General features: G+C 59.1%; 1 protein-coding gene across 3 annotated transcripts; it reads left to right on the top strand.

Annotated features, from left to right (window-relative positions):
• Positions 1-183: 183 nt before the first annotated feature.
• On the top strand, positions 184-21,791 carry STRA6 (signaling receptor and transporter of retinol STRA6). 3 transcript variants are annotated; one of them, XM_043555030.1, is made up of 19 exons: positions 184-358; positions 1,354-1,537; positions 5,006-5,072; positions 5,387-5,472; positions 6,664-6,803; positions 7,444-7,467; positions 7,674-7,840; positions 9,169-9,291; positions 11,456-11,523; positions 11,694-11,770; positions 12,042-12,103; positions 13,048-13,210; positions 16,334-16,409; positions 17,415-17,548; positions 18,677-18,794; positions 18,878-18,979; positions 19,679-19,842; positions 20,103-20,252; positions 20,887-21,791. In XM_043555030.1, exons 2-19 carry the CDS (start codon positions 1,425-1,427, stop codon positions 21,033-21,035), a joined length of 1,983 nt encoding a protein of 660 aa, XP_043410965.1. In that variant the 5' UTR covers positions 184-358; positions 1,354-1,424; the 3' UTR covers positions 21,036-21,791. The 3 variants fall into 3 exon arrangements, with proteins under 3 accessions (XP_043410965.1, XP_043410964.1, XP_043410966.1); XM_043555029.1 differs by lacking the exon at positions 184-358 and having other exon boundaries at positions 999-1,537; XM_043555031.1 differs by lacking the exons at positions 184-358; positions 1,354-1,537 and adding an exon at positions 4,632-4,852.
• Positions 21,792-23,348: the final 1,557 nt, after the last annotated feature.

Consider the following 23,348-nt stretch of genomic DNA (forward strand, 5'->3'; position numbering starts at 1 on the left):
TTAGCTGGGGAGGGCCATGTCCCAGGGCCCCTCTGGGGTATTGGAAAGACAGGGACCTTCAAAGGTTCAGAGGGCCTGACCCCCACCCTGGGACAGGGGCCTGAGAACTGTTCTCTGTCTTTATCTACATCTTGTCTCCCTTCTGAGCTGGGGCCAGGAGGGGGAGGGGAGCTGACCAGGGGTGCAGCCTCTCAGGGGAGGGAGGATGCAGAGGAAGCCCCAGCCTCTGCCAGGCCCTGCCTCCCTTACCCTCACCCCACAGCCTGGGAGGAGCAGGAGACCGGAGGGACCCTTCTCGCATACTCGCATACTCGCGGGTCTGGTTTGTGTTTAAAGGACTAATCTCCGCCTTGTGGGGGTGAGTTATCTCCTTGTGAAATCAAGTTGGAGAAACTAGAAGGGTTTACCAGTGAGACACATATTGCTTCCTTCATGGAACACCAGGAGAAGGAATGGCTAGACTCCCCCTCCCCGCCTCCGCCCCTGGCCCAGCTCCAGCTGTCTCCTTGGGTTGCAGGACGCTGGACTTGTGTGTAACTGGCGCGCTGCAGTTACAGTGGGCAAAGGTGTGGGCGCTTCGGGGCAGGCGCTGGGGGCAGGTATGTGTGTGTAGCCAGGTGCCCGCCCGACCCTCCTGGCCGCACCCCTGCAGGGTGGAGCTGGGGCCTCCTGCCCCGGGAGGGGGACTTTGTCAGGACCATGATGGGATCCCATCAGGAGGGCCAAGGGAGCCAGAGACGGGCAAGCTAAGGCTGGGCGGGGGTGGGGTGGGGGGGGGTGGGGTGGTATCTCGAGGGAGCCCAAACAAAGAGGGGGATTAGGTTCAACCCCCGAGGGCAGAAAGGACCTGGAGCTCGGCTGGGAGGGTCCAGGCTGTTTAGGCCTGCCTGCTGCCCGCCCACCCTTTCATCTCTGCAGCTCCTTCCTCCCTGCCCTTCCTTGAGTGTGTGTCTGTGGGTCAGTCTGGGTGGCTTTGGGGAGGGGGAAGGAAAGGGGGGGTCTCCGTGGGCAGCTTGGATTGGACAAACTTTCTTTGAAAATGGTCCTTTGCACAAAGGCTGGGGGTCAGACCGACAGGTGCTCCAGCAAGAACCTAAGGACCCTGAGGGGCGCATTCTTCCCAAGGGGATAACTATCTCCAGCAGGAACGGGCAAGACGGGGCGGGAAGGGACGGGAAGGGACGCAAAAAGCCCTTCCCCTTTTCCCGTGCCAGCCTGCCCTGGCCTTCTCTCCCAGACAGACTTTTCCAGAGAGCTAAAAGCAAGAAACTAACCTTTAGGATTAAAGAGAAACGTTTTTTGTTTGGGTTTCTTTCTTTCTTTCTTTCTTCCCTTTTTTTCCCCCCTCCTAAGCCTCTTTTCATATCGGTGGTGACTTTTTCCCTGACTTGTCTGGGGGCGGGGGCAAGGAGAAAGGCCAGAGAATGTCGTCCCAGGCGGTGGGGAACCAGACCTCCTCTCAAGCCACGGATGACTACTCCTATGGCAACTGGTACATCGACGAGCCCCAGGGTGGCCAGGAGCTCCAGCCAGAGGGGTAAGTTGGAAGCCCTGGCTCTGTCCCCCAGGAGAGTGGGGTGTGGCCGAGGTCACCGGTGGGGGGATGGGGAAGCCCCTGGGCCAGGACTGCTAAGATGAACCATGTCGCTCATTTGCTGTGTGACCCTTGGCAAGTTACAGCCTCTCTGGGCTCCAGACCCTTGTTACGTGGGAATAACAGCCCTTGCCCTGATGTTGGTACTTGAGGGGGACCTGGGCTGGACGGTCACTTACAAAGCACCCGTGTGGTTTGTTAAAAATACAACCTCCTGGGCCCCATCCCTGCAAATTCAGATCCTGCCAGTCTGGGGCGGCTCCCTGGGTGACTCCAGCTGGGCTGGAGAGTGAGTGCTGGGTGAGTGGTTGAGGGAAGTTGGGCCTGCCTTCAAGGGGTTACTGGTTCCTGTGGTGACCATCCGGGGCGTGGTGTTCGCAAGTGTCAGGTTCTCTGGGCAGGCGAGGGCAGGGGGAGACCTGAGGAAAGAAAGTCTTTGAGGAAACATACCACCCTGTTGCCTTTGGCTGGCTCTGAGTCTCCATGAAGATGAGGGGGTCCTTTCGTTTTTGCAGGAGTGCTCAGGCGAGACCAGGGGCAGGGGGCAACCACAGCGCGGTCAAGTGCGGCCAGAGGACTTGCCAGCCCCTATCTTTGTTGAGTCTGGGCACCCCGGCAGAGGGGCCGGGGCTCCCTGGGCCCCACAGGCCGCAGAGGACTCCTCGCCTGTGTGGGCCCCAGAGCCCTGTTCTCCCCTTCCTGTTCCTGGCCCTGGCCCCAACCCCCCCCCCCCCCCCCCGCCTCTGTCTGAGGGCTTACAGTACTGGAAAGGTGAGGCTGGGGGGGTGGGGTGCGGAGCCAGATGTATACACATCTGCTCTCCATCAACAGTGGAAACTGGAGAAGGAGACATGCCTGTGTGCCTCCCCAGGGGCTGGGGCTGGGGCTGGGGCTGCGGCTGGGCCAGGCTTGGGTCACCCAGCAGGGACAGAGGCCCCACCCAGGCCTGGGGGAGGCTGCTGTTGTTTGGAGCACTCAGGATGCTGGCCACCTGGTCAGCAGTTCCGCCGTCAGCAAGGGGTTTCCCACCCCCTTCCCGAGCTGATCTGGACAGCCTGAGGGCTCCCCTGGTCCCTGCTGCATATTTTGGGGGGCGGGAGAAGTAGCAGAACGGGGAGGGGCCCAGGAACCCATGAGGGCACAGATCCTGACTTGGGTTAAGACCTTAATCTGCAGCTGAGTCCTTGGGAGCCTCAGGGCCCGGGGGGATTGGTTGGGGCCGGGCTCTTCAGATATGGCTCAGAATGAAGTTGGGTACATAGCAGGGCCTGCGTGATGGGGAGCACTGCCTGTCATGTGCGTGGCATCTGGGATTTGCAGCTCCCTCCTCCCGCCCCAGGGAAGAATGAGGAGGAGGTTTGCTTGAGTCGACTTACTTGGCCAATCCAAGTCTAGTTGCTTGTCCCCCAAACCCCACCCCCGAAGGTGGAAGCTCAGGGGAATCCCAAGGAGATGAACTTGGGCTCACTTCTCCTTGAGTGAGTCAGACACCCCAGGGAGACGGCGCGCAAAGCTTTGAGGAGTTCCTGATGGTAGTCCCCCTTGGCACGTCAGTGTGCCCCAACAGGCTGGGGTTGGGGCTGGTGGGCACTGGTGACAGTGGCTGGCTGGACTGTCTCCTGGTCACACTTAGCCAGGGGCCCTCATGGTAGAAAAGCTTGGGGGGTGGGCAGTGAGTCTGATGGGGTGAGCTGTGTCATCTGGGGTCTTCTGTGGGCATAGGACTGCTCCAAGTAAGCCGAGCTGACCCTTTCCTACCCCTCGGAGCCCCTCTGACCAGGTTGTGTGCCCAGCCCGACATCTGCCCATGTGTTATCCCCTCCTCACCAATACTGACCTTCTCAGCCAGAGCCTGGGGACACAGATGCCTGTGGCAGCCGTCCAGGATGACACTCGCCTCCCCCGCCCCCTCACTTCAAAGGGGAATTGGAGGCTTCCCTCCTGGCCTGCCTCCCAGCAAGAGGCCAACACCAGGCCCTTCTGCTGTGGCGGTGGGGGGGAGGGTATCAGGCCCCCCCACATCAGATAGCCAGCCTTTCCCTCCCAACCCAGAGAGATGTGCTTGCCTTTCCCTCTGAGTGGGGCCCTTTGTAGGCTCAGAGCCTAACGTCTAGGAACAGCGGTCTTGCCCCTCTGCTTCGGTGTCCGCACCACTGCTGTCTGACCTCTGTCCCTGAGTGTCTGAGACCGAGCCCGGGCTTCCTTGGCTATGTGATTCTGGTCCTCACCTCTCATCTTGGAATAAGGCCTAGAACTCAGCGGTCATTCTGGAAACTGCCCTTCCTTCTACTCTCCTGTCTCCAGGCATGTACATTCTTGCTCCTACACACCTCTGAGACGCACCCTGCCACCCCCCTTCCCCAGCCACGGCCTGTGCTCAACTGTTTGAAAATGCCGATTCTCAAAGATTTTTGATGAACGGAAATGACCATTTCATACGGTTCAACTTCAAACTGCCTTTCACGCCCCTTACCTCTCCCGCCTGGTCAGACGTGGGCGTTGGAGCCAGGTGACCTCAGTTCGAATCCTTGCTCTGCTGCTTTCCTAACTGCGTGATTTGGGCAAGATACTTAGCCTCTCTGAGCTTTGGTCTCCTTGTCTGAACAAGGGGGATAATGATAGCACCCACCTCTTAGGTAATGCCTGAGTTAAGACAGGGAACAGACAGCATCGGGCACTTAGTCAAATTCTTTGTAAGTATTACTTGCTGCTGTTGTGATTCAAATTGAATCACAGAAATCTCCCCAAATCCAGAACAACCACCCTGTTCAAACACCCTCAGTGGCTCCCTAGTGCCTCTCAGGCCTGCTGCGACCTGCTTCTGGCCTGCCCTCCCCGCTGTAGACTGTAAACTGAAAGTGCCTGGCCCCGGCCACACGGTCGGCTGCCTCATGTTCCTTCCTCTACACGGAGCTACTTTTCCCCTTCTTTGCCTCAGCAGGTGCTAACCATCTTGTAAACTCAAATCAAAGGGCCAAACCATAGGGCCAAACACTTGATTGCTTGACCCAGGCAATGGTCTATGAGGGCTGGAGCAGTCAGGGAGGCTTCCTGGAGGAGGGAGGAATGAAGTGGGCCTTGAAGGATAGGAAGAATGTGGGTGAGAAAGAAGAGGGGTCCAGGTCCAGCTGGCCCACTCTGTTTCTCCCATGTTTTCCCCTGGGAGCCCCCTGTCTCCTTCAGCGCTGTAACCTCAGAGCTTGGCACGGGGCTGGCACACCACGAGGGGCGTGAAAACCCTGGAGTGACCCTGAGAAGGTGGAACTGGGCACGCTTGTGTAGGAGAGACCGGAGGGTTGAGGGGGGTGGTGGGTGGAGCCCCAGGGTAGACCGCCTGGGACCCCGAACCTGGCTGCACACCCAAGGGAGTCCCTACACGGCCCTGACCCAGACTTCCCTCCCGCTCTGCAGGGAAGTCCCCTCCTGCCACCCCAGCGTGCTGTCCGGCCTCCTCCACGCCTGCCTGGCTGTGCTGTCGGTGAGTCCAACCTGAGTCCGGACTGGCTTGCAACCGACTGCCAGGCTGGGCAGGGGCTCTTGCGTTCCCTGCTGAGGCTGGTGAGGGGGGACCCCGGGAGCTCTCCCAGGGTGAGGACCCCAACCAGGATGCAGCCAAGTCCAACCTCGCAGACTTTGGCCACCTCTCTCTGGCCAGTCCCCAGTATGCCTCATGCTTGTGCCCTGGGGGAAGGGGAGGGAGGGGGCGTCCCGGGCATTGAGGCCAAGCCCTCAGACTCAGCCCCTCAGGGAAAGGTCTGGGCACCCACGTCCTGCTCTGTGCTCTCCTTTCAGATCCTTGTGCTGCTGATGCTGGCTGTGCTTGTGAGGCGCCGCCAGCTCTGGCCCCGCTGCGGGCACGGCAGGCCTGGACTGCCCAGGTTGGTGCCAAGGCCTGGGCACTCCCACTCAGGTGGCCCGGCTGACAGGAGCCACTCTGGGAGCGTGGTGGTTTGTTAGGTACCTAGACGTCAGCTCAGGTCTCGGTGACGTCCCCATCCTTTCAGCCTGGGGGCTCTCCCTACACCTACCTGGTTCTCAGTTTAGTCAGGAGCCCCAGAGGGAAGAGGGGGGGACCCGCTCAGGCCCACCTGCTCCTGTTCCAGGCCCAGGGAGACACAAACCCAACAGGGCCCGGCTCCAGGATAGATTTCCTCAGATGGCCCATGGTCTGGACAGGGGATGCCCATGAGGGTTCGTTTCTCTTGAGGGTATCACCAGACCCCGATGTTTAAAGGCAGATCATGAGAGGCTGATCTCCAGTCCCTGTGGCTAGAACTTTCTTCCCCTATCTCCTTTAGTCCTGTGACCCCAGAGCCTGGGACAAGGATGGCCCTGAGGAGATGGGCCTGGGCAGGCTTATACGGGAGAGAACAAAGTGTTGGGGGAGGTGGTGATGGGAGCCCCAGTGTAGACAGCCTCGTTCCCAGGCCCAGACCACACACCCAGGTGGGTCCTGCCATGATGGTCTTGGGGAGGACTAGCCTGGGGTTTCTGTCACTGGTGGACCCAGGAAAGAGCTTGTGGGCTTGGAGGGAAGAAGGAATCAGGACGGAGCTCTCGAGGCATGAGGTGAAGCTGGATGACAGAAGCGGAAGGTCTGAGAGGCCTGCCCTGAACCCAGAGGGCCAGGGCCTGGGACGGCTGTGCCCGCTGTCTGCCCTCTGCCCCGGGCCACACCCAGGCCGGGGCGGTGGCTATTGCACAAGGATGTTGTGACTCTCCGAGCTCTCTGAAGGTTTGCCAGCCCAGACAGACTGATTTGTGTGGAGGCAGCTGTTTCCCGGAGCTTCCAGGGTGGGCGGAGGGAGGTGCTCTGGCTTGTTCCTACTGTGTTCGGGGTCCAGGTGTGGCAGGATGTCCTGGAGTCCCTTTGCCACAAGGCCCAGAACTTGGTACACAGTGGGCACCCCACAAATACGTGTGGGATGAATGGGTGATGGGGCCTCAGTTTCCATCGGGAAAGTTTCCACCTCTACCTCCCCGGTTTATGGAACGTGGCACAAGGGAATGGGGGTGGGGGTACAGGGCCTGAGTGACTCCCTCCTGTCCTGTCCCTGTCTCTGTGCCAGCCCTGTGGATTTCTTGGCTGGGGACAGGACCTGGATGGTGCCTGCCGCTGTCTTCACGGTCCTCTTCAGCTCCTTGTGTTTGCTGTTCCCCGCCGAGGACCCGCTGCCCTTCCTGACTTTGGCCTCACCCACTAGCCGAGGTACCCAGTGCAGCTGAGGCCCTGGGGCTAGATCGGTGGGATGCACCGGGTGGGAATTCGGAGCATGGGGCAGGGCCCTTCTGTAGCGAGTCAGGTAGCCCCCATCCGAGTCGTAAGTCGTAAGCTGCCGGGAAGATGCTGACCCGCTAAGCTCCCAGCTGCTCCCACAGTGCATGAAACCTGCCCTTTGTGGGTCCCAGCTGTTGGGTCACTACCGCCCTGTCCGCCTCTTCTGTTCTTGTGCAAACCGCACCCCCAGAACAGCGCAGGCTGAATCCCCCAGGCAGCCTGGCCCTCCGAGAACAGAGGAGAGCGGGGAGAAAGCCGGAGGGGTTCTGGAGAATTGAGAGCTGGGCTCAAGGAAGCGAGGGTGCAAAGGGCAGCTGCCAGCAAGAGGGGCCACTGTCCTCCACCTGATCTCTTCAGATCAACCAGTCCTCACAATGACCCTGCAAAGGGTGGGTGGTAGCCCCATCTCACACCGGAGGACCCTGAGGAGGGTCCGGGAAGGGAAAGGGAAAGGTAATAAAGTAGCAACTTTAAGTTTATTGACAGCTGACCAGGCACCTGGGCTAAGCGCCGTCCTTGTGTCTTCTCATGATGTCTTTGCTAATATACTACCACCATTTCCATTTTACAGATGGAGAAAGTGAGGCTCCCAGAGGTAACTTGCCCGAGATCACAACGCCGGTACTAGTCAGAACGTGAATTTGAATGTGGGCCTCTGGCTCACCGAACCAGCTGAGGGGCTCAGAAGGCGGAGGCAGGAGAGCGGCCTGGCGGGGCGGGGGGGGGGAGGGGGGGGGCTGGACCCAGGCCCCACATCTGCCTTTCCAGCACGTGTCTCCCTCTGCCCCTCTTGCCTTCCAGGGCCCTGGAAGATACTCGCCCTGCTCTATTACCCTGCCCTCTACTACCCTCTGGCCGCCTGTGCCACGGTCAGGCACGGAGCCGCACACCTGCTGGGCAGCACACTGTCCTGGGCTCACTTCGGGGTCCAGGTGTGGCAGAGGGTAGAGTGCCCCCAGGCACCCAAGGTAACCGCGGACTCATGGCAGCCTGAGGCAGAGGGGCATGGAGGGCTGCATGAGCCAGCATGGCTCCGCTCCTCTTATCTATGCGCTGGGCTTCTCTGCTGCCTTCCACTGTGCACAGAACTCCACTCCTGTAAACACAGGCCCTTCCACACTGGGCCGTCTGTGGGAAGAACAGGGGACGAGGCTGGGCCTGTCCTCAGCACCGTCTAGGAGGGGACAGAGAGGGGAAAGGGAGAGCCTGAAATCCCTCCATTATGGACTCCCCAGCCTTCCTTTGGTCAGGCTGGAGTGGGGGCGAGGAGTGATGGAGGAAGACAAGCCCCGAGTAGGGGGATGGTCTTGGAGGGTAAAAAGAGAATTCTAGAACCTCAGAACCTGGTTCACTGGCTGCTGGCTGGGGGTGTGACGCTGCCCCATCTAGAGCCCCAAGGGTGGAGCCAGACAACCTGAGCTTGAACCCAGCTTCTTCTCTCCCTCCTCCCTCCTTTCCTTCCACAAACATATTTGAAACACATACTCCGTGCCAGGGATGTTTCCAAGCACTGGAACACAGCTGTGAACGGGACAGACGAAGTCCCTGGCATCCCAACAGTTGTCATTCCGGAAGGGAAGACACAATAAGTAAATATACAAAATGATGCCAGGTGATGCTAAGTGTTTTGAGGAAACCACATCACCAGTCTGAGGCTCGGTTTCCCCCCTGTAAACGGAGTTGATAACACCAATCCTTCAGGGCAGAGATGCAGATTGGTTGCTTTCTTTGAGAGCTGGGACTTGACTGGTCTTTTTCACCACTCAGAGCCTGGCACCTACTGAGCTCCCGGTAAAAACGTATTGAACTAACAAATAAGTGAGTGAATACAGAAGGAGCCCAACCCGGGGAAGGTCTCGGTGCCGGGAGGTAGGGCATGTACTTCCCCGATGCCCAGGTCGCAATGGTACACAGACAAAATTAGGCCCTCTTCTAATTTTCAGGGGCCTGTGCCCAAAGCCCAGGAACGAAGGAACGTAGAAAGCGGGTGTCCCCGGTTTCAGACCCCATTGCAAGGAGGAGGGGATTACATAGCTTCTTCTCTTGGCTCCTCCTAGGGCTGTGGGAGTCCGGGAACCCGGGGGAGGGTGAGCATCTCCACAGGGCCTCACAAGGGGAAGCGAGAGGTTGGTGCTGAGTGGCCCAGGTAGGGGGTGGGCATGAGAGACCCAGAGGCCTCAGGCCACCCTCATGGCAGGTGGGAGTGAAATGGGAAGGGAAATTGATCCTGGCCTTCTGTTGGGGGAGGAAGGCAGGAGGTTAGTGTGTCTGGAAATCTGTCTGTCTGTCTGCCTAGATCTACAAGTACTACTCCCTGCTGGCTTCCCTGCCTCTGCTTCTGGGCCTCGGATTCCTGAGCATTTGGTACCCGGTGCAGCTGGTGAGAAGCTTCAGCCACAGGACAGGAGCGGGCTCTGAGGTAAAGGGACAGGGCTGGGCTGGGCTTCTGGTCACGCCCGACACCCTGAGCTCCTGTATGTCTTTTGGTACCCTGTGGGCAATCGCGCCTCGTGTAGGGCATAGCACATAGCAGGTGCTCAGAAAATATTTGTTGAGTCACCAAGTGACTGGGTAGTCCCCCCTCCCAGGGCAAAGGTTAGGCCAGGCCCTCAGCTGGCACCCAGGATGCCTGGGGCACCCCGCCGGACGCACAATGGGGACCCAACAAAGGGAAGTGGACCAGAAGGCAGAAGTCAGAGCTCTGCTTCTGAGACACGGAGGCTCCAGGTGGAGAAATGAGACAGGCCAGAGGCCGTGTGCCCACTAGGAGCCCCGCAGATGCCGACATGATTCAGGAAACACCCAGGGCAGAGTCGCTTCGTGAATCAGTTCTAGGTTGGATATGGTTGGATAAAGGCAGATGAAGGGGTGGGCTGGAAGAACTGAGGCCGGGGTGGGGTTGGGGGGGGGGGGCGGTGAGGAGCCTCCTGGAGGAGGTAGGCTTCAGTAGAGGCCCTGAAGGACAGGAAGGATTTGGAGTAGGGAGAGAATAAGGAGAAGGTGTGCAGGTATAGGAAAAGAGGAGTAAAGGGGCAGAGATGGCTTGTGTCTGCTTCGTTCACACACAATTTGGAGCACTGGCCAGGTCTCAGCACACGATAGATACTCCACACATATTTGTGAAGTTTTTAGATCGATGGGTGGGTACATCATAACGAGAGAGAATTCTTACAAAACAAGGCAATCTTATTAGGAAGCTTTCTAAGCACCTACCAAGTGTCAGGCCCCAGGCGAGGTACCCTGGACTCAGAGCCACTGACTTGTGTCTGACCTCCAGGAGCTCCCAGTGCCCTGGGGGGGATTCAGGCAGCAACGAAGATCCACAGGGCAATGTGGGAAGCACGGGGCCCATCCCCCAGCCGTGGGCTAGCTTGGAACTGGGGGGGTCAAGGACTCTTCCTGGTGGGGGAGGAGAGGAAGAAAACCATCCCACAGAGGCCCTCAGGGGGAGGGGGACAGACTCAGGAAAGGTTGGGGACTCAGATGCCGAAAGGGCTTGGTTACACCCTTTAGTTGGGGAAGGTGAAGGCCAGGCTTGAGGCGGCGCGTGGGAGAGACAGTAGGGAGGTGGCTGCTATACGGACCGTGGGTGTGCGCGTGTGTGCAGGGGATGGGGCGCGGTCAAGGGGGTGTGGCAGGCAGCTGGCCCACGGGCCTGGAGCTCTGGAGAGGGGCTGGGACTGAAGCTAGACAGGGAGCCAAGGTCCCCAAGGAAGAAGGGGAGTGAGGCGGGAGAGGCTGGGTGGGCTCAGGTTCTCTAGTGGCCGCCCTGGGTCCTCCGTGGGCCCACCCGACTCTGGGTTTGGCTCTTACGTGGTAACACTGGGCACGTCTCTACCCTGCCTAGTCCCTTTCCTTCCCCCTCCAGGGATCTTCTCTGCCTCACCTCTCCCTCCATGCATGCCTTTCCTCTTGAGAAGTCCTGGGAGAAGTAAAATTCTCTTTGGCCCTGGGTCAGGGAGGTTTAAGCCTCAAAGGACCCAGTCAAGCTTCCAGCTGACCCACGCTTCCCCTGGGTTTCAGGGTTGCCATGGCAACCTGTGACAGGCTTGCAGTCTCATGATCAGGGGCAGGGGCTAACCCCATCTTACCGTGGGCCTCTGCCACTTGGCAGGCCGCTTAAGGCCTGGGATGGGGCTTAGACAAATCCCGTGACCCTTGTGATCTCCTTGGAGTCGGAGGAGAGGCCTGGGGGATGTGACCTGGAATGGCCCCCTCCTGTGTCCTGGTCAGGGATGTGCCCGTGGGACATAGGTTCCCTTCTGCCCCAGTCTCAGCCGGCAGAGACCTGTGGGCCAGGAGGGAAGCAGTGAGCAGTGGCTAAAGCAGGAGAGAGCTGGAGACAGACCTCAAGAACTGCTCACACTGAGTATTTTTAGGAGACTGATAGTCTCATATTTGGGGAGGAGAAAGGGCAACTTAAGGGGGCACGGACCTCGCCCCCCCCCAGGTCAGTCCTCTGCACCCTACTACAGGCAAGAAGCTTTCGTGGAGCCCACTGTGGTTCCCTGAGCCAGGGACCCAGGGATGGCTCCAGGCCATCTCCAGGTCTCATCTGCTCGTCCATTTGTCTGTCTCCACAGGGGCTGCAGAGCAGTTACTCTGAGGAATATCTGAGGACCCTCCTTTGCCGAAAGAAGCTGGAAAGAAGGTGAGGTCCTAGGCATTGCCTGTGGGCCAGTGGGCAGAGCTGGTAGGCAGGCTAGAGGCTGTCCCTGGGCAGCATGGTGGGGCAGAGTGAGGAATAAGCCAAACTCTGGGGCTGAGGCTCAGGGCAGGGGTTTCACCTGAGGGCACCTGCTTGCCTTGGTCTTTCCGCAGCTCCCACACCTCCAAGCACGGCTTCCTGTCCCGGGTCTGGATCTGCTACGGAAACTACATCTACACTCCACAGCGAGGTATGGAGTGGGGAGCTGAGGTCAAGAGTGGCAGGTGACCTCACCCATTCCTTGCACGAAACAGCTGCAGTGGGAGGCCAGCTCCCGTCCCCCAGAACCCCTGTCAGGAGGAACAGCCCCAGCTGGGGACAAGGGGAAAGCCCCTGGCCTGGCTTTGGTGGTCTAGGGTCCTGTAAGTCCTGGCCCTTTTTCTGGGCTCTTTGGGAGGGGTGGGGGCTCCCAGGCCTGAGTGGTGCTGGGCTTCCCACATCCCTCCTTTTGGCGACTGCAGGATTCCGACTCCCTCTGAAGCTGGTGCTTTCGGCCACCTTGACGGGGACAGCCATCTACCAGGTATGTCCTGTCCCCGCAGTGCCATTTGCCTCTGGACCCCTGCTCCCAACCCCCAAGCCTGGGATGGCGCAGGCCCAGCTCAGCTCCCCCAAAGCCCAAACTACAATCCTGTCTAGCTGTTTCTGGACATCTTGGGAATGCTGGCTGACCCAGAAGAGAGGGGGTGTCAACTCCTACTGGGCTCAGATAGAGTCAGAGCATGAGTTCTGGAGTCATACAAACATGGATTTAAACCCTGACTCCATCATTTGCCTCCTGTGTGACCTTGGGCAAGTTATTCAACATCTCTGAACCCATTAGCTCAGCTGTAAAATAGAGGAAATAGAATTACTTTCCTCTTTGAGCATTTGGGAAGTTTTAGGCAGATTTGGGCAGTTAGGAAGGAATATGTGTTTAAGAAATACTCCCCTCCCCCCCCCCCCAGCACACCCCCAGAAAACCAAAAAGCCCAAATCCTGGGAGGTAGGCAGGATTTTTTTCTCCATTTGACAGATGGGGGAAATTGAGGCTCAGAGAGGTGGATTTGACTTGGCCAAGTTCCTATTGCTAATACCTCACGATAGCCAAAACGTGAACCCCGGTGAGCCTGGGCTCATCCGTATGAGACGCGGCTTTCGCCAACACGGGAAATTGGAAATTTCATGTTCTGAGGTTTAGACAGTTGTCCGAGAGACAGATGTGCACAGCTGTGCCGCTTGGAAATATGGCTGCCACCTGTTAGGCCAAAGTCAGATCTGCTCGTGGCGTGAGGGGTAGGGGCAGGAGGACGCCGCTCTCGGGGCAGACAAGAATTCTGGCGGGTGCTGGCCCTGTGGATGCAGCCGTGTGCCGCGGCAGTTTCTCCCCCGAAGTCTCCCTGCTGGCTCAGAAAACGCTTCTCCTGGGATGGCCGCCTGGTGTGAGCACGGCCAGGTCCTGGCACCTTCATTCTGGGGCTCTTCCAGGTGGCCCTGCTGCTGCTGGTGGGCGTGGTACCCACCATCCAGAAGGTGAGGGCGGGGATCACCACGGACGCCTCCTACCTACTGGCCGGCTTTGGGATCGTGCTCTCAGAGGACAGGCAGGAAGTGGTGGGGCTGGTGAAGCATCAGCTGTGGGCTCTGGAAGGTGAGGCCTCCCCGGAGTCCCTGAGGGCCCGTTGGGGGGACCTGAGCCGGACACCCAAGCTCAGTCCCAGCTTGCCAGGGACATGCGGGGTGCTCATGGGTATGTCTCTTCCTCTGTGTGGGTCTCAACTGCCTCCCCTCCGAACTGGGCTGGTTGCAGCGTCCAGTTCCAAGTCTCTGAGACCTGAAGGAGTCATCTCAAGCCCCTTGTCAGCTTGTGTGGTGTCTCCCACCCCGGCTCCAGGGTGCAGCTCTCTGGGCCTGGAGATGGGCAAGGCCTTGGATGTGTGGGCTGAAGGGACAGCCCGTTGAGCCTTGCTGAGGGTAGGGAAGGAGGAAAGGAGGCAGTGACGTGGGACACTGGGCCGGTGGGGTTGGGCAGGATGATGCTTTCTCTTCCTCAATCCCTATCCTCCTGGGCCATCTCCTTTCTCCTTCCCTCCCTTGACAATGAGCCTGTGGGCCGGGGAACCATACCAGCCTCCCCTTCTGGGGTCTGATGCCTCCTTTAGCCCTTAGTCCTGTCATCCACCTATACTACCTCCCAGGCCCTCCCAATAGCCCTGCGGAGGAGACTGAGAAGTGTCCCCCCTTGACGCATGGGAAAGGATTCACTTGGGGTCGCACAGCCAGGCAGAGTGGAGCTAAGAGAGTAATACAGTCTCCACCACCTTGAGCCAAGGCCTGGTGGTCAGGAGTCCTGGGCCTGCACCCTCTGATGACTTGGGGGTCCTGGGCTGGTACGAGTGCCCTGGCTTCCGAGGAGGAACATGGGATGGTCGGAACTTAGGCTGCCAGCCTTGCAGGTGGAGGTGTGACTGCTCAGCAGCTGTTCCTGACTGTTAACATCATCCTCTCCCCGCAGACCAGGCATGCCGAGCACGGAAAGGGGCAGGACGTGGGGGTGGGCAGAGATGTGTGCAGTCACCACTTCCTTCCCTGACCACCACTCCCACCGCCTTCCTGAGCGTCTCTGCTCCCATTCGAGAGGCTACCCTGGACATGTGGCCCTACAAGTTGGACGGGTGACAAGTTCTAGGTGGGCTGAAAATGACACCTCCAGGAAGGTTTTCTAAGTTGGCTGTCAGCTGGGCCACAGGCAGGAGCAGACGTGGCCCACATCGGCCCACATCCAAGGTCACAGCAGCCCTGTTAGCTCAGCCTCATCAATCCGCAGGAACAGGAAATGGAGGCTCAGAGGCAGGAGGCGACATGTCCAGGATGGTGGACTTTTTCTACTCACCACACTGGCATTTACAATCACCTGCTGCAGCTTCCAAGCCTAAATGCTTCCACTTTGGATCTTGTTGGATTCAGGGGCCAAACAGAGCAGTGTTTGCTCTCCTAGTCCGCAGATGAGGAAAACTGAGGTCCAGGAGGGTCCAGAGCTATGTCCAAAGCCACTCAGTAAGCCAGGGGTGGGACTGAGATTATATCCGGGCTCAGGGGCCCTTTGGTCTGTGCTTAGCTTGAGGAGCTAATGTCTGCTGAACCCCAAGACCCTATTTTCCGGCTGCCCACTGGGCACCTGGACCATAAGCCTAGCATCGCTCACAGAGGGCCCTGCCTCTGAGTCACATGGACTAGATCAGACAGCTCAGATGGAACTCCTGCTTCATCGCTTAAAAGCTGTGTGACCCTGGGCAAGCCACTTCACTTCTCTGGACTTGACTTTCCCTACTGCAAAACAGGTGTTAAAGCTACAGAGGCAGCCTTGTCGCTGAGGCCCTCAACCCAGTGGGGGGGAAGACCGATCTATCTGGGGGGAGGAAGCAGAGAGCAGGAGGATTTTGTGGGTACCAAGATTTGGAGAGACCCAGGTTTGGAACCAACTGAGGGAGAAAGGAGCGGAGGTAGATGAACAAAGATCAAAGGCCAGGCCTGGGGCCAAGGGGGCTGCCCCCCACCCCCCCCCCGCCGCGTTAACCCATCCACTCACCTGCACAGGCTCACAGACAGGCCCCTCACCTGGCAGAAGGTGGTCCAGAGCGCCCTCTTGTTGGTGCTGAGCTGGCTCCTGAAGGGCAAGAGGAGCAGGACAGAGCTGCATGTGCCCAGTGCTTTCTTAGGTAGCAGTTGTTCTCAAGCCTGGCTGTGCCTGACAATCACCTGGTAACTTTTTTTAAAATCCCAAGGCTCAAGCCGCTTGCCAGACTCCAGAAACTCTGAGGGTGGGGCTCAGCCTCTATGACTGAACAAGCCCTCCTGGTGATTCCACCACCAGCCTAACTTCAAGAAGTTAGCAGGCCCTCAATACCTGTCTGATGGCCTGGTTGATTTCAGTCAATGGCCGATTGAAATGGATCATTAAGGCTCTATCTTTGCGCAGCCCCCAGTGCTGTGGCTCTCAAGCCGGGCTGCATTCAAAAGCCAAGGACTGGGTCCCACACCCAGAAATTCTGATTTCATTGGCTTGGGGTGCAGCCGGGGCCACGAGGGGTTTTAACAGCTCCGGGAGGTCGTGCTGTGCTGTCAGTGCAGAGACCCACCTCTCCGACACCTGAGGCTACAGGGAACTAGTGCCTGCCTCTCCTTGTGTGTTTGCTCCTGCTCCCCAGTCTCTGGATGGAACACAGGCACCAGGAACGCTTCCCTAGGGTGACTGATGCGATCAGGGGGCAGGCACGCCAGGCTGATTCTGGGTCTGCTTGGAAACAATTGCAGGTCTCGAGCCATCACTTCCCAGCAGCGCAACTGGTGGGTCAGGCCCTCTCGCTGAGCCTCAGGCCCCTGGTCAGCCCAGCACCCCTTCCGTGGAGTTGTTGTGAGGGTGCAGACTGAGGCTGGGTGTTGATGGAGGGCAGGAGGCTTGCGGCCCCCAATCCTTGCTAGGCCTGAATCCAACACGCCGCAATGGAAGCAGCAAGACAGATGTGAAGACCAGGTCTGCAGCCTCAGAGCTGGCTTCTCCCTGTCCTGGCCGCCAAGTCGCTGGGCAGGAGACCGCTGAGAATGTTGACTTGCACTGCGTCTGAGAACAGGGGGTGGGGTGGTGGCAAGGTTGTCTCCACTCAAGGCGGAGCGTGGGTGGGGAGCAGGGGTGACTCCTACCTGGGCACCGCCCCGGCAGCAGTTTGGGGGCCCCGGGGAGGCCGTCCACTTTGCTCTCTCTCCCCCCCTTCAGTTTGCTACATCTCGGCCTTGGTCCTGTCGTGCTCACTCACCTTCCTCATGCTGATCCGCTCACTGGTGACACACAGGTCAGTGGCAGGCTCTGACTCCCCAGTGCAGCTGTGGGGAAGAGGTGCAGGAGCCCTGAGCCAGGAGGCCTGTGGGGAAAGCCCTGGGTCTGGGAAGAGGGGAGAGCCACTGCAGGCCCAGGTGGTCACTGTGTCCGCCTGCCCAGCTGCCCTGTGGTGGGTGGAGAAGGCGGGGCCTCGCCGTGCCCACCCTCCCGGGCTTCCTGTCTGGTGGGAGTGATCCAAGGCTGGAAGACCCCAAGCTGGGGTGTGGACTTTGCCCTCTGAGAAGGGACCACCTGGGTGGGCTGGAAGGCAGCCTGGGAAAGCCGGGGGTTGGAAGAGGCAAGAGATGGGGGAGGAAGGGTGGCCAGAGGCAGGAGGAACAGTGTCAGAAACAGGGACTGGAGTGAACCTGCCACATGCCAGCGTGGCTGTGGAGGTGGCCCGGCTGGTGCTGGGGCGCTGAAGAGATTGTGATGGGCCATTGAATCCCAGACTGCCTCGCTTGCCCGCACACTGTGAGCTGTGAGCAGAGTGGGGAAGAAGGTTCTGGTTAGGAGCAGCGTGGGTGGGAAGGGGAGCAACGGCAGAGTGTGCATTTGCCAGGCCCCAGGGTGTTTACCCAGGGATCTTTTCCCACAGGGTTGGCCCTACTTAGGCCGGCGTTCAAGGCCCTCAAGCCTCTGCCTGCCTGGAACCTTGCTTCCTGCGAGTCACTCTCCGTTCCTACAATCGTTTCCTCGCCTTTCTGACTTGGCTCAGGTTGAGCCTTCCACCTGAACTCATCTCCCTCGATCTCTGCCTTGCACTAAAACTTACACTCATTCATCCTTTAAGACTCTACTCAGATACCACCTCCTCCAGGAAGCCCTGTCTGGCTCCCACAGCCCTTGGCCTTCCTGCCTGTGGCCATAGGTTGTAAGGAGACAGGGAATTCTGCCAGAGACTGGCCCAGAGGAGGAATTTAGGGAGTGTGTGTGTTCCCTGAGATCTCTGCTTTCCTCACCCCCTTCCCCCAACCAGGGTCAACCTGCAAGCTCTGTACCGAGGGGCTGCCCTGGACCTGGGCCCCCTGCCCCGGAGTCCCCACCCCTCCCGCCAGGCCATATTCTGTTGGATGAGCTTCAGTGCCTACCAGACTGCTTTTACCTGCCTTGGTGAGCACCCCCTTGCCCCCTCCCCCGCCCCAGCTGGGGAGGGGAGAGCACTCAGCAGGTCTTGGCTGCCCCTGGGTGTCTACCCGTGCTGGGGCAAACTGGGGCGAGATCAACAAGAGGGACCCACCTTGCCTTCTCTGCCTTCTGGAGGCTCGCTCAGGTTGAGGGAGAGGGGCAGGCGCAGAAGCCCTTGGGGAAAGGATACCCCTCACATGAGGATGGCCCCTCACTGCCACCAGGTGTTTCCACAGAGGGTGAACCCAGGGCTGGAAGGTGGGAAGTTCACGGAGGCACATTCCTGCTTACATAAGGGTGGGTTATGCCACAGTGGGCTGCCTTGTGGAGATAATGAGATCCCTATCACTGGGGGTATGCAAGCAGGGTTCTGTGGTCATTGTTGGGGCTGCAAAGGGGGCTCTGCCCTGAGAGGGTTAGGTTAGGTTAATTTCTAGCACGTTTCTGATTCTCCCCACGGGCAGCGCAGTGAATGAAGCCCTCTGAAATGGGAGGGGGCTGGGGCCAGTGTGGCAAAAGCCAGGGCCTGATTTCCCTGCCTGCTGGTTCCTTCGGTCCTCACCTCCCCGGGGGAGGGGGAGAAGAATGACAAAGGAGAAGAGAAATTACTAGTGCAGAAAGTTGTAATTCCTCCTCTTGGTAGACTTTATACCTCCCAAGCTCTTTTAGACACATGACCTCGTGTAAACAAGTAGCCAGTTGTTTCCATAGTCGAGTTTCTGGCATCAACTGTGTGCCAGGACTCTGGCCAATAGGAATGCAACACTAATTTAAAATGCAATCTTGTCCCCAAGGGCTTGGGGACAACTGGGGGGAAATAACGTTTGCAAAGCACTTGGTGGTTTTCAAAGAGTTGCCACAGACATTATATCATTGGATCCTCCCAGCAAGCCTGCTGAGGTAGGGGCCATGACCTCATTTGACCGAGGAAGAACCCGAAGTTCAGAGAGGTACAGTAACGTGTTCTAGTTGGCACAGCTAAGGCAGCGGCAGAGCAGGGATCTGGAACCAGGTTTGCCCCATTCCTAAGCCCTTGGGTTCCTGGGAGTGCCAGGGTGGGCTGGGGTCCCACAGAGCCTGATGTCTGTCCCCCTGCACCTCCCTGTCCTGCAGGGCTCCTGGTGCAACAGATCATCTTCTTCTTGGGGATCATGGTCCTTGCCTTCCTGGTGTTCATGCCCGTGCTCCACGGCAGGAACCTCCTGCTCCTCCGATCCTTGGAGTCCTCATGGTGAGAGAGGCAAGGAGCTGAGGGCTCTAGGCCCACCGCCCAGAGGGCCACTAACAGTGACATCCTCCCCACCCCACCTGCAGGCCCTTCTGGCTGACCTTGGTCCTGGCCGTGGTCCTGCAGAACATGGCAGCCCACTGGATCTTCCTAGAGACTCGCCATGGACACCCAGAGCTAACCAACCGGTGAGGCAGCTCCTGGGCTTGTGGTCTCCTCAGGACCTCAGCCTCTTCTTCTTCGGGGTCTTTCCTATTGTGTCCTTCTTCCTCCGCTGCCATCTCTCCCTTTTTTCTCGGGAAGCCCAGCGGAGGGTAGGAGAGCTTGACTTTCCCAAAGAGAAAGGGAACAGTGGCCCAGCCGACTCCAGAATACCTCTCTGCTCACCTGTCACAGTGCCAGAAATACTCCATGAGGCTTTCTTGCTTTGGGGATCAGCACCGCTCTCCCCTGGACCCTCTGTGTTCCCCAAAACCATGTGTCTCCCTCTTTGCAGGTTAACAGAAACGTTTCCATGTTAGATGGAAAGGCTGTGGGAGGACCTCAGCCCCAGGAGAGACTCGGAGTCAGTGGACAAGGGACGCAGAGGAGGGAGATGGGACACTGGGGTCACAGAAAGTTCCAGGACATAAGCCCCAGCTCTGCCACTGATAGCCTTAGCTAAGCCATCCAGTCTCTCTGGGCCTCAGTACCACCACCTGTCTCCCAGCGTGGTGGGGGGAAGAGAGCAGGCCCAGCACAGAGCAGGGTGCTTAGAAGGTATACTCGATAAATGATAGGCAGTGAACAACAGTGGCTGTGCTTAGTACCTAGGTCTGACCCTGACCCCGAGGAACGGGCTTGGTGGGGGAGGGCCAGCCTCAGCCTTTTCTCTCCCCCCACCCCAGGCGAGCGCTCTCCGCAGTCACGTTCTTTCTCTTCCCCATCAACGTGCTGGTGGGCGCCGTGGTGGCTGCCTGGCGAGTGCTCCTCTCTGCCCTCTACAATGCTGTCCACCTTGGCCAGATGGACTTCAGCCTGCTGCCACCTCGAGCCGCCAATCTCGACCCCGGTAGGGCCGCTGGGCAGGGGCCAGGAGCAGGGGTTGCTTAGGCTGTGCAAGCAGCGAGGGAGGCTCTGCCCCGAGCTAGTCCACGAGGGACTGTGGCAGGTGTGGGCGGGGGACCCACGGGCAGCGCAGGCTCCGTGCTCTCAGGGGGCCGGGGGCGCGCCGGCAGGCTGCTCAGGACACTTCCGGTACGTGTGTTAGGGGTGGCGGCGGAGCGGGGGGGGGCTTCCTCCCCCAGCGCTGCCGTCCTCCACCCACCGCAGGCTACCACACATACTGCAGCTTCTTGAAGATCGAGGCCAGCCAGTTGCATCCAGCCACGACAGCATTCTGTGACCTGCTTCTGCGAACACAGCGGCCCCAGCCTCTCCGGGGCCCCCAGGATGGCCTCAGACACGGGGAGGAAGAAGAAGGTGGGCCTTCCCCCTGGGGATGGCGGGAATTGAGCCCACCTTCTCGGAGGGACGAGGCATGCCCCCGCCCCCTGCCACACATAGGACGTATGTACGACGTACAATGGAGTGAACCGCAGGAAAACGCTCACTTCCTCTCTCCCTCCGCTGCCTGCGGGAGAAGGGAAGTGAGCATTTTCCTGGTGCCTCTCGAGGTAATTTTTTTCCTTGATCCCACCGCACACTGTCTCCCTCTGCGCGTTCCGTAAGAATGCACACACACACACACACACACACACACACACCCTTCTCACGCAGAGAATGAGAGGTCTTCCCCTTCCTTACTGCCCGGGAAGTTCGCAGTAGGGAGGTGGGTACCGAGCTGGCTGTCCCAGCCCTTCCTCCAGTCCCCTCCATAGAGCTGGCCCCTCTCTCTTCTGCCTGCCCCCTGCAGGACAACACCCTGAGCCTTTACAAACACCCCTCTGCGGCCCACACTTCTCCCAACCTCCCACCCTATGAGCGGGCCCCTGGAGCCCCGGGGTCACCAGCCTCCCCAACAACGCACATGAGGCTTTCAGACTGCTCAGGTTTGGCGCCAGAGGGGTTGGCTGGGTGTTTGCTGAGTGACTCACAGGAAGTCTCTCCCTCTCAGGGATACAGCTGCTGCAGACCAAGGACCCCGTGGCCAGAGGAGCAGGGCCCAGGGCCCGCCAAGGCAGGGCCCGCTGGGGTCTGGCCTACACGCTGCTGCACAACCCGGCCCTGCAGGCCTTCCGGAAGACGGCCCTGTCGGGGGCCTAGGTCAACAGAGCCCAGCCCCGAGGGTGTGGGAAGCCACCGTGTCCTTGTTTGTGCTGGGGTCCTCCCTTCCTCCCAGCCCACTCCCTCCCCAGCGTCCCCAGCGTCCCCCCCCCAGCCAGGGCAGCCTCTCTGCCAGCAAGTTCCCCGGATCAGCGACCAGCACCAGAAGCCAGGGGTCGCTGTGGTTGGATGGAGGTCTGCCCACACCAGGAGCTTCCAGAGGGCTCTGGTCTGCACCCTTCGTCTTGGGAAGCCAGCAAGGGCTCCAGAGGAAGTAATTGGTGGTGTAGGCTCTTGGTCTGGGAGCCAGCGGAACCGGGGAGGCCACATCCAGGCCCCTCCCCATGCTGGCTCTGCCACCAGCCTCAGCCTCACTGCGGTCTTCTCCTGCCTGGCCTTGGTGAGGTTCAGCCCAGAACAGCTTCACGTTCCAGCTCAGCCCCACCTCAGCCTTGGATCTCACCACCACGGAACCAGACACAGGGCTTCCTCTCTCCTCCAGCTTCCCCCTCTCCTCTTGGGGGGGCCTCGTGCCTTCCTGCGAGGCAGCCCAGGAGGAAGCCATGGGCTCCTACTGGGCAGCAAAGTCGTGGCTCAAAGCAGGCCCCACACCGAGCTGGCCACACTTGAGAGCCTGATATTTTTGCAATTGGTATGCCTTTAGATATTATGAAAGGGGTTAGTGTGCTCCTTGTAATAAACTTGTCCCTGAGAAACAGTCCTCCGTAGGAGGAGGGTACATGGGGGAAAACTGCCCGTACTGCCAGTAAATCATGTATGGGGCTTGGGTGGGGTCGGGGTATCCTGGTCACATGTGGGGCTGGGTACTCCGTGCGGGGCAGAGGAGAACCCATAGCCATATCCTTTTGGGTGGTAGAGGGACTGGGGACCCTATGATGCCACCTCTGAACTATGTGGACATTGGCTTTGGAGGTAGGACTTCTCCTGGGTCCTTGAGAATGGGCATGACTTAGGGAAGAGAGATTTCAGGAAGACGGAAGCAATATGAATAAAGAAGCGGAAGAGGGGGGATGGGGCACAGGGTGGAGCTGTCCTAAAAGGAGTAGACCCTGTGTGCAGCCGGGAAGGGCAGCTGAGGTTGGGGGGGGGCGGTCCCTTCCCTTGCTGGGGACTGGTGGAGGTGGGGGATGGATGACTGAGGGTGTAGGGCCCACTGTGGGCTTGGTGAGGGTGGGGGAAAGGTGGCCACTCCACAGATCTGGGTCAGCGGGGCCTTGAGAGATGTCTGCACAACCTCTCTCCTCGCCCACATTCCCACACTCCACTATGGCCTCAAATACACTTGAAGCTAGGGGTGGGGCCAGGGAGCTCAAACCTGCCTTTGAGGCTGCCCCAAAGGGGCGGGGGAGGGTGGGTAAGAGGGTGGGCTCTGATCCCACTGTAGCCCATTGAAAAATGTCTTTCTGACCCAGTGTTGGTGACCGACAGCGTCACAGGGATGAGAAGGCAGACTGGGTCTCTTCCCTTAACAAGGAAACAGTCACAATAGAGTGTGATCAGACTGGCACACTGGACACCCAGGGCTGTGTGAGCCAGAGGAAGGGACCCCATCCTTGTGGGGGCCAGGGGGTAGGGCACCCAGGAAGGCTTCCTTGAGCCAACTTAGCCAAGGGAGGAAGAGGGGAAGGGTGTCCAGACCAAAGGAACAGCATATGTAAAGATGTAGAAGATAACACATCACAGACTATTACGGGAACAATTAATTAGCAGGTCCAAGAGAGTCACGTGGAGGGAGGGTGACATCAGAGAGTCAGGCAGAGGGACAATGAATGGCTGGCTGGGGAATTTGGGCGTCACTCTGAGGGTACAGGGAGCCACACATGACTTTGAAGCAGGAGAGTGACTGTTTCATTCAGAGCACAGCTGTTCCCCAGCTGCCCCTGACTCAGGTCTTAGGCCCAGGTCCCATTTCCAAAAGCCAAGCTTGCTCAGCTGTGAATGGGAGCCAGAGACATCAGGGATCCAAGATGAGTTAGGATATCAAGCCTTCGATAATCAGAGTCCATTGGACCCTTAAGCATCCTACTCGTCCTTTGTTTTCTGAGGAAACTGAAGCCCAGAGATGGGCAGTGATTTACCCAAAGTGGCACAGCACGGGGGACTTGGCTCCACCCTGCTGCTTCCCACCAGATGTGCAGACATCCCTGACATGTGCTGCTGGTGACATCAGCTCAGCAGGAGCTGCAAGCTGCTGAGGGGGGCGGGGAGGTGCTGCGTGTGGACCAGGAGGAGGGGGAAGGGAAGCTGGCCAGACTCCTCGGCCTCCCTGCCTCCACTTTGCTGGGCTCAACA

Source organism: Prionailurus bengalensis, chromosome B3, assembly GCF_016509475.1.
Source record: "Prionailurus bengalensis isolate Pbe53 chromosome B3, Fcat_Pben_1.1_paternal_pri, whole genome shotgun sequence".
Lineage (NCBI taxonomy): Eukaryota > Metazoa > Chordata > Mammalia > Carnivora > Felidae > Prionailurus > Prionailurus bengalensis.